Source organism: Sceloporus occidentalis, unplaced genomic scaffold, assembly GCF_023333645.1.
Source record: "Sceloporus occidentalis isolate IW3139 unplaced genomic scaffold, rSceOcc1.0.p SCAF_3, whole genome shotgun sequence".
In the NCBI taxonomy this organism is placed as follows: domain Eukaryota; kingdom Metazoa; phylum Chordata; class Lepidosauria; order Squamata; family Phrynosomatidae; genus Sceloporus; species Sceloporus occidentalis.
The window spans coordinates 4408717-4424828 of record NW_028316983.1 but is presented as its reverse complement, the minus strand read 5'-3'; the positions used below and the strand labels follow the sequence as shown (position 1 = coordinate 4424828).

Below are 16112 nucleotides of genomic sequence, written 5' to 3'. Positions count from 1 at the left end.
AGAGTGCAAAATGCTACAGAAGAATATACTGTGGAAGAGGACTGGGTGGGTCTACCTTTGAACTGTCAGTTCAAGTAAGCCCTGTTCCACTGGAGTCTTCCTAATTTTCTCTAGGCTGCCTCCCATTCCCAAGTCATGTTTTTTTGATGCTGAACAACTGAAAAATATTTCAAGAGTCCAGCAAAACACAAGAATCTCAAAATCAGTCCAGCATAAAATCGCATTAAGAAGCCACCCCTCTATATTATATTATTATATGGCTTTGTAAAAAATGTAAGAGGGAAAAAAGCCACAGCACTGCTAATTTGCCTGTCTTGGAGTATTTTTATTGAAATGAGGCAGCATGGCAGAGTGGTATGAGTGTTGGACTAAGACTGTGGATGCCCTAGGTCCAAATTCCTACTCAACTATGGAAGCCCATTGGGTAACCTTAGGCAGGTCACACTCTCTCAGCCTCAGAGGACAGCAATAACAAACATACTCTAACAAACTTTGCCACAAAATCCATAGGGTAAGGTCAATTTCATGGAGACAGCTCAATGATTTCACTTTGAGGCTCTGGTTCAGCCTTGGGCCCAGTACATACCACCAATAAGCGACGTACCAGGGCAAATACTAAGGTTAGGGACGACGCAGCAACCACACGGTCCCTAATCCTAGTACATACTGATGCCATTACAATGCCGCCGTCCCATGTATATGGGCGCCGCCATTTTGATGTAAGCGCCGCAAAGCATCTGCATGGTGCCACACATTGCTTACGTCACAAGTGCGCCAATGGCACACTCATGACGTTATTGCAGTGCCGCAGAAGGAACCCAGAAATACTGGGTTCTTTCTGCTCCACAGTGATAGCGCGCAGTTTGGGGGTCGCGCCATCCCTGCGTTAGAAAAACGGGGGCCGGCAGGCTGCCGTTTCTCAGCGGTCTGTCCCAGGTCTTTGTCTTTTACCCAGTTGCTTTGCCAAGTCACTTGTCTCTGAGCAGCATAAGCTTGTGTGCTGTGAAATGGGTCTTCTCAAGAACAAAAAACAAAAGAAAAAAAATCTGTCTGCAAAAGACCATTTGTGGTCTTTGAATTAATTAATTAACTATTTTTCTTATAACATGGGATTCAAGCCAGTATGACTTTACCTCTCCTTCATATTATACAGGTTCTTGAACAAATTGCAGTTCACATTTTAAAATGAAAACCATCACCCTGTATGGTAGCCATTTCATGAGATCTTCCATGACACCCTCAAAATTCCAGATGCATCCAACTTGATGTATAATGGTTGAGGGGACCCCTACATCTCAGGCATGAGGGACAAAGGGGTTCTACCAAATACTACATTTAAAAAAGGGGTTCAAAGGAGAAGAAAGTGATGTTCCACAGGAGCTCTGGAAGAATGAGCAAAAGAGAAAACGTGGTAGCGTCTGAAGAAGTAGGAGATTTCTGGATGGCTGAGGATGATCCAGATGGTAAATGCAACACCTAGGGCTATTGCAAATATTCTTCTATGATTAATGTGGGTCAAATGATTTGGCAACTACTAGGTAAATAATCAGGCATCACCAATGTAAGCATAACAGACCACCAGCAAAGAACTACTGCACTGAATACCTGACTCTCAAGATACCACAGGAACAGATGGAGCCATGTACAGCTTAATCCAATATATAGTTAAGCACACACTACATAACCTATACGATGGGCCATCCGTTTTTTTAAAAAAGCTTCAACGACATTGCTCTTAGGTGAGCACACAAAGGACTGCAGCTAGCCACAAATGTCAAAACCCTGCATAACTCTGTGGTTGTTGCACGTGGCTGCTCTCCTTACTCAAGTAACCAAAAGCAACGAATGGCTGCATCTGTCGCAGGAAGTGAGAAACTGCACCCCCATCAGCACTTGTAACCTGGGCAACAGCCCTATCCACGCAAGTCTGAACTGAATGAAGAATGGCTCCATTTCAGGAAGGGCAGACATCTCACATTCGCTGGTTCATTGCCACGCTTGGCAGGCTGCCTGCCTGCGCCTCTCAGAAGGCAATGTGCAAATTGGCAAGAACCAACGCCAGAGCACCCACCCACTCTGAATTACACTGCAGAGAGAAAGGAGTGATCCGCCACACACACAAAGGCTGCCTTTCCTGCAGCTTTAAAACCCTGGTGGCACAAGCAGCTTTTCAGCTATAAAGACCCCTCACCTTACACAGTACAGTGTGTCCCAAGCAGGCCAAGTCCTCATGAAAAGCAGCAGCTGGAAAAATAAAGGGCATTCCTGCACTCAGACTGTTTGTTTTGAGAAGGCATGAACAGAATGTGCAATATTTCATCGAGTGCCATCTTACTAAACTAGGAAGGATGCCATTCTTTGGCAGCCAGAGCAGTTTGGCAATTGTGAGCAGGACGCATGACTTGCTGGTGGTAGGCAGAGGGCCAGAGTAAAGCCAAGAGACAAAAGGCTTGGGTGCTTGATGACAGGCTGTTTGCAAACAAGGGGAAGCCTCATCAAGTTATGCATGTGGACAAAATGAAGATCATTTGGCAACTTCCAACCTAAAGCCGCTGCGGAGAACTTGTGGCCCTCCAGATGTTGCTGAACAGCAAATTCTTATCATGCCTCACCCTTGATCAAACTGACTGGGAATTGGAGACCAAGATTATCCAGTGTAGAGGTTCTCAACCATCCTCCCAGTGCTTTTAAACGTCAACTTCCAGAAGCCCCAGCCAGGTTAGTCAATGATCAAAGATTCTGAGAGTGGATGTCCAAAACACCTGGAGGAGCAACAGCTGAGAATCTCTGATCTAGAGGGTCACAACAGACTTCCCAAGTCCTGACTTACAGGATGCAGGTGAACCAAGGACAGCACACATGGCAGGGAGATGGACTAGGTGGCCCTTGCAGTACAACAATGATTCCATGTTTCACACATTTGTGAGAAGGAAACATAATAAATAATAATAAATGTTTATTTATATACCGCCCTGTGGCGAACCAATCCGGGCTGTTTACAGCATTAAAATAACATACAGCATAAAAACAATTTATTTCCCTCCCCCCTTAAAAAGTTATTAAACAACATATCTAATTTAAAACCACAATAACTAGTTAAAATAACAATAAATTAAACAAAATAATACCAACCAATAAACCACTGCAACTTCAGTTCTAAAGAAAAGGGGGCTTTGGAGACATTACTGAGGAGGGGGGAAATCCTGAGATCCTGAGGCCGGGATATTTCAGTCTGGGAAGGCCTGCCTGAAGAGATCCGTCTTGACAGCCTTTTTGAAGCTGTCCAAAGATGTTAATTGACGGATCTCATCCGGCAGGCCGTTCCAGAGCCTAGGGGCGACAACAGAGAAAGCCCTCCGGGAGGTCGCCGCAAGCCTCGATTTTTGAGGCTGCAACAAGTTCCTCCCAGAGGACCGGAGAGCGCGGGGAGGATTGTATGGGAAGAGGCGGTCTCTGAGAAACCCCTGCTAAGGGAGCAGATCAGAAGAAAAAACCCTACTGCAAAGGATGTTGTGCCTCTCCTAATATACCCTTTCCTGCATCCATCATGACATGCCCCACTTTGCTTTCAGCTCCCCCAACTTCACTATCTAGTTGAATCTCTGGGAGAGAGTACAAAGGCAAATCATTTTCCTTGCTTGGACCCTGGATGCTCATTTCCTTTGCAGCAGTCTTCACTTTGTCATTGTGTCCCTCCACTATTATCACCCAAAACTCAGCAGGTCTCTTTGTTTTTAGACCCTGCCTTCCCAGAACCAGCTTCTCCCTCTCCATGACAACAGCCCCATCTTTCTGAACAAATGAGGAACAAGGAATAGGTAGCTTGGAAACTGCCCAAGGCCTAGAAAGAAAGGAAATGACATCTTCAATTTCATTGCTAGTACTGTAACATGAAAGGGGGCCAAAGAAGCTATTTTCATATTACAGCTACAATTGGCTGGATAGCCCAGATCACCCAAGATGGCTGAACTAGAGTATTGCCTTTCTGTGCTCACTTTTCTTTGAAGCCAGGATAGTTGTTTGGGACACTGCACATATATACACCCCACAAATGAACTAGCACTCCCCCACGGTGCCTTCATTCATGGCTGTGGGACTCCCACAGAAGACATTTCCAATGGAGTCCACAAAAAATGTTAACTATTTACTCTTTATTTTTATGAAATACTGAAGTTCACAATCTGGCTTCCTTCCACCCTTCTACTATGAAACCTGCTTGGCCAGTCATGCCAGGGAGATAATTCAGAGGGGACATGCTTAAAACCATGGTACTTTATTATCAGCTGCCTCCAGAACAGTTGGCAAGCTGCGATTTTATTAACTGCCATATGGACAGGAAACTGGGAGATCTGTGATGATCCACAAGACGGTTCTAGAATGGTCAAGGATATCTGTACTCGGCCCTGTGTTTCTCTGGTGTGAACCAGACCATTTAGTCCAGCCTAGATTCAGGCCGGGTTGTCAAACAGGTTAATAAGGTCTGGCCTGGAGTGTGTCATTTCCACAGTATGACACTGGTTCAAACAACAGTGGTGCTGGAAATAACTATAAGAGCCTCCCATCATCTCATCCTCACCAAAGGGGTGAGTGATTAATGAAGGGAAGAGTTCGTTCCAGCCTATCCTTCTTGGTCGATCTGTAAGAAATGTGGTTTTTGTGCAGTGCTGTATAAGAAAACAGTGCTCAGAGCTGTGCTCAGTTAGACCAAAGGTCTATCTTGTCCAGTTTTCCACTCCAACAGTGGCCAACTGGTTGCTGGTGAGAAGTCTACCAGCAGGATATAATCCCAAAAGCAACACATTCTCCCTATGTATTGATCCTCAGATGCCTTCCTTTGATACTAGAGTTAATGTATAGCCATCATGACTTGTTGGCACTGATAACCTTATCCTCCATGAAAGTTTCTTATCCCTTTTCAAGGATATTCACGGTTATTCAAGTTGGTGGCTCTATCTGCACCTTTTGATAGTGAATTCCATAGTTTAATTATGGACTCTGAAGTAGTACTTGCTTTTGTTTGTCTTAGATCACCTACCATTCAGCTCCATAGTTCTTTACAGCTCTACACAGTTCTTCCTTTGAACCACCTTGAATAATTTGGTGTTATTAAACACCCTTCTTGAAAATAACAGTTCAAGCACAGTTCTCTTACAACTTCTGCAGGGCAAAGAAATGGACTGTAGAACTGCACCATCTCCATTTTCCTTCAAATGGTTCAACTGCCTGCCTGCTTCAAAATCCTTTTTTAATGGGGCTCTTAATGTTCATTTGACAATTGCACTTCTTAGAACAGGCACTCAAAGCAGCCCCCAAGCTCTTTTAAAAGGTAAAGAGAGAAAAGGCAATGCTATAATATTAAGCCCAAACAAATTATATTCCCTTGAGTATAATATGACTGATTTCAAAAAAGTTTAAGAAGTATATGAGGGGAAAAAATATAGAAGATTTATTAAAAAGCTCCTTCCTCAGCAACCCATTAGTTGTTAAAAGCTCACTAATAATAATAATAATAATAATAATTATTATTATTATTATTATTAACCTTTATTTATGAAGCGCTGTAAATTTACACAGCGCTGTACATACAATCTTTTTAGTTAGACGGTTCTTGAATAAGAAAGTCTCTTCCTGCATCCCGGAGGATACAGATGCCCATCATCTCTGGGAAGAGAGTTCCAGCATGGGAGCAGCCCTTGAGTTTTCTTCCAACTCTAGGATTCTATAAAGTAAGCTCATATAAGAAAATGCAGTATGCAAAGGGATGCTGTAGCACCTTTGAGCCTGTGTGAAAGAAGTTGCAGCATAAGCTTCTGTAGACTCAGATGCCGACCTTAAGTCATCTAAAGCTAACACTACAACTTCTTTCTCAAAACGAGTCTCAAATGTGCTACAGGACCCATTTGCACACTGATATTTTAGACTAACACTGATTTTTATGTCTCTGAATTCTGATGAGAAAATGCAGCCCTTCAGATAACCTGATGCCAAACTATACAGGATTTCTTAAGGCATCAAAAAGCCTTTGAACTGTACCCAAAAAGAAACTGATAGCAAGTGTAGCTGCTGCAACAAGGAACTTGTGTGCTCCCTTGTCGCAAGGCCCCAGTCAACTATCTGGCCTCAGCAGTTTGGATTAGCTGACATTTCTCCACTCTTTTCAAAAGCAATCAATCCCATAAAGAACACATCAGTCATCCAAATGGGGTATAATTAAAGCAAGCATCACTATGGTAAGCGATAGACGCCTCCAGAACAGGTGAAGATGACTCACTAGCTTTAACTGTGCAGTCATACATTGTTAGTGGATGGCTCCTAAAATTTTTTTTCCCCCTTCCATTTCTTATGGCCTGTATGCACTTCTTTTGTGCAAGCTCATGATTCCTTTTTGTTCTGCTCAGAATATAAACAAAATTTCCATTTTCTGAGAGAAGTCCACTTGGTGGTACCCAGAAATGTGAATGTCCTTAGGAAAAATGAAATGAGAAAAACAGGAATCCCCACTGTTGAGAACACTCCTTCCCCTAATAGTTCCTTTTCTGCCCTTTCCCCCAAGGATTTCATATCGCCAATTTTTTTCTGACCTGCAGCATGCATTCTGCTGAGCTTCTAGTACTGTAGTTCTCAGAAACCCAAAGGGGCTGAGACTTGAGCCTCTTTGACTAGCCTTTCAACTTCCTTTTTACCACTCCCTTGTTTTTCCAGTCTCCCCCTTGAGAAGTCACACCTGACTGCAACAGACTGCCTTAGCAATTTCCAACTAGCCTGTTAATTAAGCTTCATAACAGTGCACTCTAATAGGTTTGCCACCAGATCTCAAGTAACAGCTCGAAAAAGTGTATACTTTTTCGACTACAGCGCCCAAATACCCCTGGCTATGGGATTCTGGGAGATGCAGTCCAAAAAGCAACATTAAGCTTTATCGTCAACTCACGAGGGAGTAGTAATTGTTATAGTTGTGTGCCTTCTGACTTATGGCAACCATAACACAAACCTATCATGGAGTTTTCTTGGCTAGATTTTTCAGAGGAGGTTTGCCAATGCCTTTCCTCTGAGGTTGAGAACATGTGATTTGCCCAAGGTCACTCAATGGGCTTCCCTCCCTATATTCACCTGGCTATTCATTACATGGAGGGGTTTATGTCCTATTAGTGGAAGACATTAACCTTGCAAAGTCCCAAGCATAGGCCTTCTCAGCTGTCACACACTGTACCGCCAGGCTAATTTCATCAACAACTGAAAAACATGGCTGTTCTTTCAAACCTCTGAGGCCTAGCGTTCAGCCTTGGCTCTCTAAGATGCCCCATTGCTGCCCACTTGAAAGCAAAAACTGTACAGTTGGCAGAGTAATAGGAGGTGCAGCCCACCAAAACCCCACAAGTCCTGGCAGTTGCCCACTCCAGGATGATTGGATTTCAGGCTCTATTTTTATATGAATTCTTTGTTTTCAAATTTATTATTGATATGTAGCCCAATGCACCACTGATCTTGTTCTCAGCCCCAAGATCTCCAGATACAGAGGTGTGATGCAAGTATTTTAATAAATAAGTATAGATATGCAGAAGTGACAAGGAAGGTACCACTAATCAAAGCATAGCAGTAAGGAAAATATTGCTTAATGGCACTCGGTAAAAACTGACTATGCTCCAAGCCGAAACAAAGTTTTCCTCTGTTGGTTTAATGCCAAGTCTGTTTTCATGTACTGTGGAAGGTCTCTCTTCCAAACAGAAATCTCAATTGTATGTATAGCCCAAAGACAATCCAATAAGGCTGCATCACAAGAAAAGACGAAGAGGGAGAAAATGTTGTGATGTGCCAGCATGTTTTATCATATGCTACATAAAGTATCAGCACACATGCCTCTGCCAAATCATAGCACCTCCATTTAACTTGAGAAACACATCTCTTCCCTACTTTGTCACCATACTCTTGAAAATATGCAGGGACATATTTATTCATTTATCACCAATGGCATCACCTGTCCACAATCAGTGTGTGGCTGACATCACAACATTCACGATCCCTGACTGGATGAGCTCACCAACATGACTTAGCCGAAGAAAGAGTGCAACTGTATCAGAGGAAGAATGAAAGGAAAATGTCTTCACAATTTATTATTTATTGCTGCTTGGGTGCCTTCAAGTCATTTCCAACTTATGGAGACCATAAGACAAACCTATGATGGGACTTCCTTGGCAAGATTTGTTCAGAGGAGGTTTGCTAATGCCTTCCAACAGCTGAGAGAGTGTGACTTGCCCAAGGTCATCCAATGGGTTTCACAGCTGACCTGAGAATCAAACCCTAGTCTCCAGAGTCGTAGTCCAACACTCAAACCACTATGCCACACTGGCTCTCAATATATACCTCATTTCTATTACTAGTTTCTGACTGAAGACTGAGAACTGGGGAACATTTGGTGCAGTCATAATTTTAAGAACCAAAAATCCTGCCTCCAGTTGTATTAGTAAAGGAGAGTGGCAAGAGAAGAAGTTTCCTTACCCCACTATGCCAGTCAGAAAAGACACCTTCAGAATGGCAATTACAGCAAAATTGGGCTTGCGCTCAGTCCCATAAAGTTGAATATCTTCAAGCCTGGGAGACAAGCAGTGTCTGGTGTAGCTAGAAACATCTCCTGAAACAATCTGGACTGTGGCTGTTAATCTTACTATTCTGCTAATGAATATATCTGAAAATGCTGTATGACTGCAGAAGCGCACAAAATGTTCCAGGAAACAGATATTGGTAAGTCTGTCTCCAGTCGATAGGTACATCTCTTGCCCCCTATTGCTTGGCTACTGTCATCACAAAGAACATGCATGTATACCATGAGATGGGGGAAGCCTTGCAATGCCTAAGCAATTTTACCTCCATGATGCCAAGCAGGAATATACAAGAACCCTAATATCAGAAGTTGCCAAGCCTTCTTACAACAGCTCCAAAGTACATGTAGTATGAATCATACAAAAAAAGTTGCTTCCTTGAAGTGGTTTTGCTTCCAGGATAGTCCATGAAGAATACTCTGCTTGCTGCTCCAATAGAGGGGCAAGACAGGCTTTAGGCCTGACCTCATAGCTGCAAACACCTGCATCAAAGCACAATGGTTAATGCTGGCAGCTCATGCATTAAATTATCGTTAGCTGTGTAGGGTAGGAATGGGAAATGTGTGGCACTATGGACTACAAACTGCATCAATCAAGGCCAGCACAGCCACCTACAAAGGATAATGGAAACTGCAGTCACACAACTGGGCGGGTATATAGTAGGCCCAATATAACATCAATAGTACTTTTCACCACCATAGTACTTCATGTGGGGTAAGACAGGTCCCCGCCGCAGTGAGCTTACAATCTCAAATCTGATGTAGAGTGGCAGTAGGAAAATGGAATTTCAAATGGGAAGGTTATGCATTCAGTTTCTCTCTAGAAAGTTAATGTCAAGAGTATATTATCTTCCAACAGATGGCTTCTAATAATGCAGATGTGAATGTAAGAAAGAGAACCTGCATAGCTTCTCCCAGAAACAGTCTCATCGCTCTCTTTTATTTTTAATATTTTGTTTCCAAAAACTGGATGTTATCATCTAGCATTTTTGCATGTCCTTTAGCAAACAATCCTTATCCTGTTTACATGCCATACCACTTGCTTATTTCAAAACAATCCAGCCTTTTGAGGAAATAACCCTGCCAAGACCACAATGAGTGCAGATGATACCTGGGGGGAAACAACAGGAATAATGAAAGAAGAAACTGAAATTTATCCCAAGAGTGCTTTTTAACAGCTAAGGGGTATTGCAGAATCCTAGGGGAGATGACATAAAGCTGTAATTTGCACCCCTCAAACCCAGTGCCTCTCCAATGTGGAAAAAGAAGGGTGCCCCACTGACTCCGAGGGCTGACATGTCTACCGCCCCATCTCAGACTCCTGATCCCATGCCAGCCATCCCTTTGTTCTTCCTGTCTGCATAAGAGGCGGCCAGGGAGAGAGCATCCTCATTTCCTTTCCCCACCCAGTGATAGCGGAGGAAGCAAAGCAGATGGACTAGTTGGTAGGTGGGGTGGAAGGGGGGAGAGGGAGGAGCTTGTCTTTATGCACCAAGGACCCTTCTGCTTCCTTCCCATGTTTGCACCCGTCAGAATGGGACCATCCAAGAAAGGTCACTCCACATCTATGGTGGGAAGGAAGGCAAGGATAACAGCCTGAAAGAAAACAACACCTCGCTATGTGATTCACACAGGACAGGCAAAGTGGTTCCTGTTTCTGTTTAGGACTCTGATAGCATTTAATTTAGAATTCAGAGTAAAAACACTCCAACTCTCATCCAAAGAGTCTCATCAGACAAAGCTATAGATGTGAAGGCCCAGAGGGGAAAATGGAAAAATTCAGGGGGAAAGCCCAGAGGTATCCCTCCCCCCCTCAAATTAAGTAGCTGTCCATCCCCAACATTGTGTAAATATGCTTTACAACCTCAGCTCTTGGTGATCAACCTGTACTGCATCTTTCCCTCCACCCTCTCCTCCTTTTTATGTCTTTTTCTCCTAAAGCTCTTTTCCAGAAAAAAATGACAAAAATGGATTGGGGTTGCTTTCTTTCAGAATGAGGGATAAAGTGTCCAATGTATCGATACTTCCAGCCTTCCAGATGCATTGGGCAAGAACCTCCCATCCTCTGCCCTGTTGCCTGGAGAGACTGAAATTGTAGTTTAACACATCTGACAGGCATCAGGTTGTAATGATCTACACCATTCCAAAAACTGATCCTGCAGCTTTCTCTTTTAGGTTTAAGACAATCCAACCACAACATTTCAAGGGATTGCCCTCCCTAGTACCTGAAGTGTAAACTTACTCTTTCTGTCCAGGGTCATGTGGGGGGAGAAGAAGGAGCTATCTTTTTCCCCTGGTGTCTTGCAGATACTCCCAATCCCCACTGAGCTGGTGGCCTTGATCATATTTCTCAGCTACCTTTTCTGTCACAGCACGAACCCTTGTAAAAAGGAGTGTATAAAAACAAAGAACACCAAGGAAAAAAGAATCTGCAGCTGTGTTTTTACTATCCACGGAACAGCCTACAGACTCTCCACAGATTGAAGCCCTACAAAGGAAAAAAAAAGCAGGTGCCTTCATTTTCTGGGAAAGTGCAGCATTCATTGCATGGGCTTCAGCTGTGCAGCTGCGCAACTTACACTGAGAGCTCTGTGGACTGGCACACAAAGACATTCTGCCCAGGAGCATAAAACCACCCACCCCAATCTTCAGCATCAGAGCCATTATCAGATTCTTGTCTTCGGTCTTCCGTTCACAGTATCTGAGGTCAACCAATGGCACAGAATTCCCCTCCACACCAAGGGAAGGAGAAGCTGACAGACACTCTAAGCAGACAAGAATTTAATTCCAACTAGTTAAAAGTCAAGCCTGCCTCTATTCTGTATGTGATTCAGGAATTATTTAGAGCCTAAATTTTAGACTGCTTTTCCTTGGCTGCAGAAATCAGCAGGAATTTTAATATTCAGCATGCATATTTCATTATTTGTAATTGTTAACAGCCCCAGGAGACAGAGGGAGGCAGGCCTCTGCACGTGCTTTTTCAGTTTTGCGAAACTGTCTTCCTAAGAGTCGGCTGTCACCTCTCTCTCTTCCTAGCGATGAAGCCCAGCCTGGAAAGGAGAACACCTCAATGGACCTAGAGGCTGTCAATTCCAGACAGTGGCCAATCAGGTTACAATGGAGGAAAGCAAGAATACCTACCAAAGAAGGTAACGTGGAGAGTTCACATTCCAGCAGATTCAGAGCCACCATCCAAATCAAGAGAGGTTATTACAGCAGAAAAGAAGGAAAGGGCACACCGAAAGGACAAGACTGCAGAATATTTTCCCGTTTCCCCCCCCCCCCCCCAATTGATACAACAGAAGCCCAGGAAGTAATATATAACATTTGAAGGGGTTTTTTCCCATTCCAAACAGCATGAATCCGGCCTCCCAACTGCATCCATTTCAGAGCTTGTGTCAAAAGATGTGGGTGTTTTAATCCCGAAGTACAGTGAAGGTCAAATCTTTGCTAAAAGGGTATAATATGTGTCAAAACCCAAGTACTTCTAACATAATTAATGAATGTCAAACCTAAATACTTCTCACATAATTAATGAATCACCTTTTCAAAGCTCCACGCGTCTATTTCAATGCAGTATTCTGCTACAATCACTCTCTTGCCTGAGCATTCCCCAGCATTTATAATGTTCCCTTTTATATAGCATTAAAGGATCAGCCTGGTGCAGACAGCAACATACCACAGTAATCAATGCATACAAACAGAGACACAAAAGCTGCAGACCCCAGACATTAAGGGCTCATTCAACAAGATCACTAATTAATCTAGAATAGTCCGGAGCATGCACCACTCTCCTAATTGGAACTGTTACTATTTCGCATCAGGTACTGCAAATTTCTTCTACCTGAGAATTCAGAAAACCAAGCCATCGTATGGGCACAAATAGGTGAGATGGTTTAATTACATAGCAGCTTCATATAAATATTAAAATATAATAAAGAAAGAGAGAAAGAATTAGAAAAGGCCTCCTACACTAAAATTAGATTCTGATCTCAAAATATCAGGATTTTCCCCCCTTCTGAGCCTAAGAAGCAAAAGAAAGAAAGAAAGAAATAAAGAAAGAGCTTCCATAAGAGGTAATTTGGAGCATGAGATATACAACAACACAGCCCTGGGGTCTAAAATGACACACAATCACTTTGGAGCCAGAGTAAGGCAAGGCGCACACACAAAAGTTGCAAAAATAGTAATAATGATACTTATTTATTTATGCCCCGCTCTTCAGCCAAGGCTATCAGAGCAGCTTACAGTTTGTTAATTAAACATTTCCCTGCCCTCGGGCTTACAATCTAAAAAAAAGCAGTTGAGACAGAGCCATACCATTGCAGATCCTCCCCAAGCCAAACTGCCTGCCAGAAACTCCAAGACTGATGTCAAAATTAAAACTATGAAGGGCAACAACTGTTTATCTAAGTAATATCTTCCTCTCCCTGAGATGATTTCTGCCAAAGCCTTGAGCACAGCTGTTCAGGGATCTGTCACTGGCCAGGAGGGAACCCAGTGCAGCAGAGAGAAGGTGGCTCTGGGAATGGAAGAGAGCAGGGTGCCTGTCTCAAGCCTGGGCCACCCGGATCACAAAGCTCACAGGGAAGGGTCACCCAGACACACACACAGGCAGGTCACAACAACAATGCACCAGCACTTGCCAAGAGCTTGGCCAAGGAGTAACTCTCTAAAGGCAGGATCAGGCAGAATGACTGCTTTGCCCAGAAAAGCAAGGGGGGGATCCTTGGGGGTGGTAGAGACTCATCCCACCAGACAATTGCCCCCAAGACACCAGACTGGGATGTGGACAGCCCTTTTACGTACTGCACCATCTGGGGAAAGAGTTGGAGGAGGCCAATGGGAAGGCCAGCCACATCCTAGAGGTATGGGATGGGGGAAAGCACACTGGTCCCACAAACCTGTATATTTCGCCTCCCCCACCAGCATGGATCCCCTAATTATGTTCTCCCCCCAAATAATTCCATTTCCCATAGCCCTTCCATACATACCTCCCCACAAATAACTGCATTCCCCATAACTCCCATACCTACCTCCCCCATTATCTTCTCTCTCAAAATAACCCCATTCCCCCTCAGATCAAAGCCTTTTTCTCCCCTAAATAACCCTATTCCCCATAACCCTAAGGCGTCCTCCCCCATATTTGCCCCCTCAAATAATTTCATCCCCCATAACCCCTCCATTATGGTCTCCTCCAAAAGAACCCCATTCCCCATAAACCCTATACCTACCTCCTCCCATTATGTCCCCCCAAAATAATTCCATTCTCCACAACCCCATAACCACCCCCCATTATGTTCTCCTCATAACCCCCATAACCTACCCCATTTATCCCCGAACAAACCCGTTCCTCATAACCCCTACATTCACCCTCCAAATAATCCTGTTCTCCTCTGCCCCCATACCCATCTGCCCCCATGATATCCCCCCAAATAACCCCATTGCCTATAAACCCCCCATACATACCTCCCCCCCCCCCAATTATGGCTCAGGTGAACCCAGACCCTTTCCTTCCCAACAAAAAAATACCCCTTCCTCCTCTCATATGGGGCTGGAGAGATCCCCTTCTTCCCCCCAAAAGAGACCCCACCTCCATTATGTCCTACCCCCCAAAAGCCCTACAGTGCCTTCCCCTTTATGTTTTCTCCCCCAAAAGAGCCACGCTCCCCATGACCCCCATTATATCCTCCCCCAAATAACCCCCCAAACAGACCTTCCCTCATCCCCAATTATGGCAAAACTGAACCCAGGCCCCTTTTCTCTTCCCCAAAAGGAAGACACCCCTTCAGACAGACACCTCACCCCCCAAAAAGACTCACCCGTGTAGTGGACGACGCAGGTCTGGCCTCGCTTGGGAAAGGTCCTCCCTGCAGGGGTGTTGGGAAGACAGAGAGACAAATAACCGTTAGGGGTGATGTAGGGGAGGGTTCGAAGGCCCCCCTTTCCATATTTTGGGGGGTTGGGGTCCTCTCCTCCCGCCCCCCTGGCTCACCGTCCCCGGGGGCGATGGTCTCCACGCGGACGCCCATCCTGGTCCGGCCCGCGGCGATGCCTCTTCCCAAATCCGCACCCGGAGGAGGAGCGAGGCGAGAAAGCGTCCGAAGCAAGGCGCGGCTCAGGCGACACTGGCGCTGCCTTGGCGAGGGAAGCAGCCGCGGGGAAGGGGGAGGAGTCGCACCTGCGCAGTAGCAGCCAGTGCCACGCCCGACACGCCCCGCACTGCTCCCTCGCCTGACAGTCCCGCCCCTGATGAAGAAGGGGGAGGAGCCGCGCAGTAGCCACTAGTGCTACGCCCCGCCCCCAAAGACTCTGGATTCACTGCTCGGCTCTTGAAATAGAGGGGGAAGGGCTGCGCCTGCGCAGTAGCCACTAACGCTACGCCCCGCCCCCAACGGCTCCCTCGCATGGCACTGCACACCCTTTGAAGGAAAGAGGGGAAGGAGTCACGCCTGCGTAATAGCAGCATCTGGCCCCGCCCCCAAACACCTCCCTAGTCTGACAATGGCGCCTGCGCAGTAGCAACAAGCTGTGGCGGTTATTTTCCCCCTCCTCGCCTGACACTGCCTGGCTTTTGAAAGAGGGGGTTAAGAACTGCGCATGCGCAGTAGTCCTCGTTTGACTCTGGCCGCCAGGCCACGCCCATTTTCCCTGTGAATACTGAGCGAGGAAAAGCTGAGGGGGAAGTAAGGCTCCTGCCGCCATTTTGTCTGCCTCTCAGCGCAGCCCTTTTTCCCTCTTAGCTCCTCGGCTGATGCTAATTAAAGCGCGCCTCTCCCTCGCCTCACCTCTGAAGGAGGCTCATTGTGCGCTTCGGCCTCAGGCGCTTCCAAACCGTCCCCGCCTCAGTTTGCGCCAAACTGCGCCTCAGGACTGCGGCTCCCGGCATCCTTTGCGTTGGGTTTCTCTGAGGGAAACGCCTTCTGGGAGTCGCAGTCCTCTTGCAGGAAAACGTGTAGTAGCAGAATCACAAGCGTGAGAGTAAACCCAGCAACGGCAGCAACAAATCCACCCGAAAGTGATACCTTTATGGGGCCAAACAAAAGGCACAATATACACGTTGCAAGCTTTCGAAGCTACACTGGCTTCTGTGGGTTTTAACACCTTGCCTGGTTTTTCTTTAGTTAGTTATTTTTATCCCGCCTTTTCTCCCAAAGTGGGACAAAAGGAGGCTGGCAACATATATAAAACGCATTAAAATGGTAAAAGTATTTTAAAAATTACAACTATAAAATTTTAAACATAAATAGTTAAAAATAATACCCTAAAACCAACACTCCTCTCACGAAGAAGCCAGTGTCGCTTCGAAAGCTTGCAAGATATATATTGTGCATTTTGGTTGTTCTCATTAAGGTATCACTTTTGGGTAGGTTTTGGAGGATATTGGACTTTGGCGTAGGCCACCCCTGGATTTTGTTTGTTTGTTTATTTGTTTGTTTTGGATTTCAAGTACTCAGAGTGGTCTTCCCAGCCCTGAATAAATATAACAATAATAATAATAATAATAATATTTCCG

General features: G+C 45.1%; 1 protein-coding gene across 2 annotated transcripts in view; it reads right to left on the bottom strand.

Annotated features, from left to right (window-relative positions):
* FKBP1A (FKBP prolyl isomerase 1A) overlaps positions 1-15422 on the bottom strand; it is a 34498-nt gene extending 19076 nt beyond the window's left edge. The window contains exons 1-2 of one of the 2 annotated variants that reach the window (XM_089513501.1): positions 15385-15422; positions 14419-14466 (exon numbers count right to left, since the gene is read on the bottom strand). Coding sequence is in view for 1 of the 2 variants with exons in the window: in XM_089513500.1 (XP_089369626.1) it covers positions 14419-14466; positions 14592-14628 (85 nt within the window). In the remaining variant the exon portion in view is untranslated. Of the gene's footprint in view, positions 1-14418; positions 14467-14591; positions 14743-15384 lie in introns of those variants that run through there. The other variant, XM_089513500.1, reaches the window with a different exon arrangement.
* Between the last annotated feature and the right edge of the window lie 690 nt (positions 15423-16112).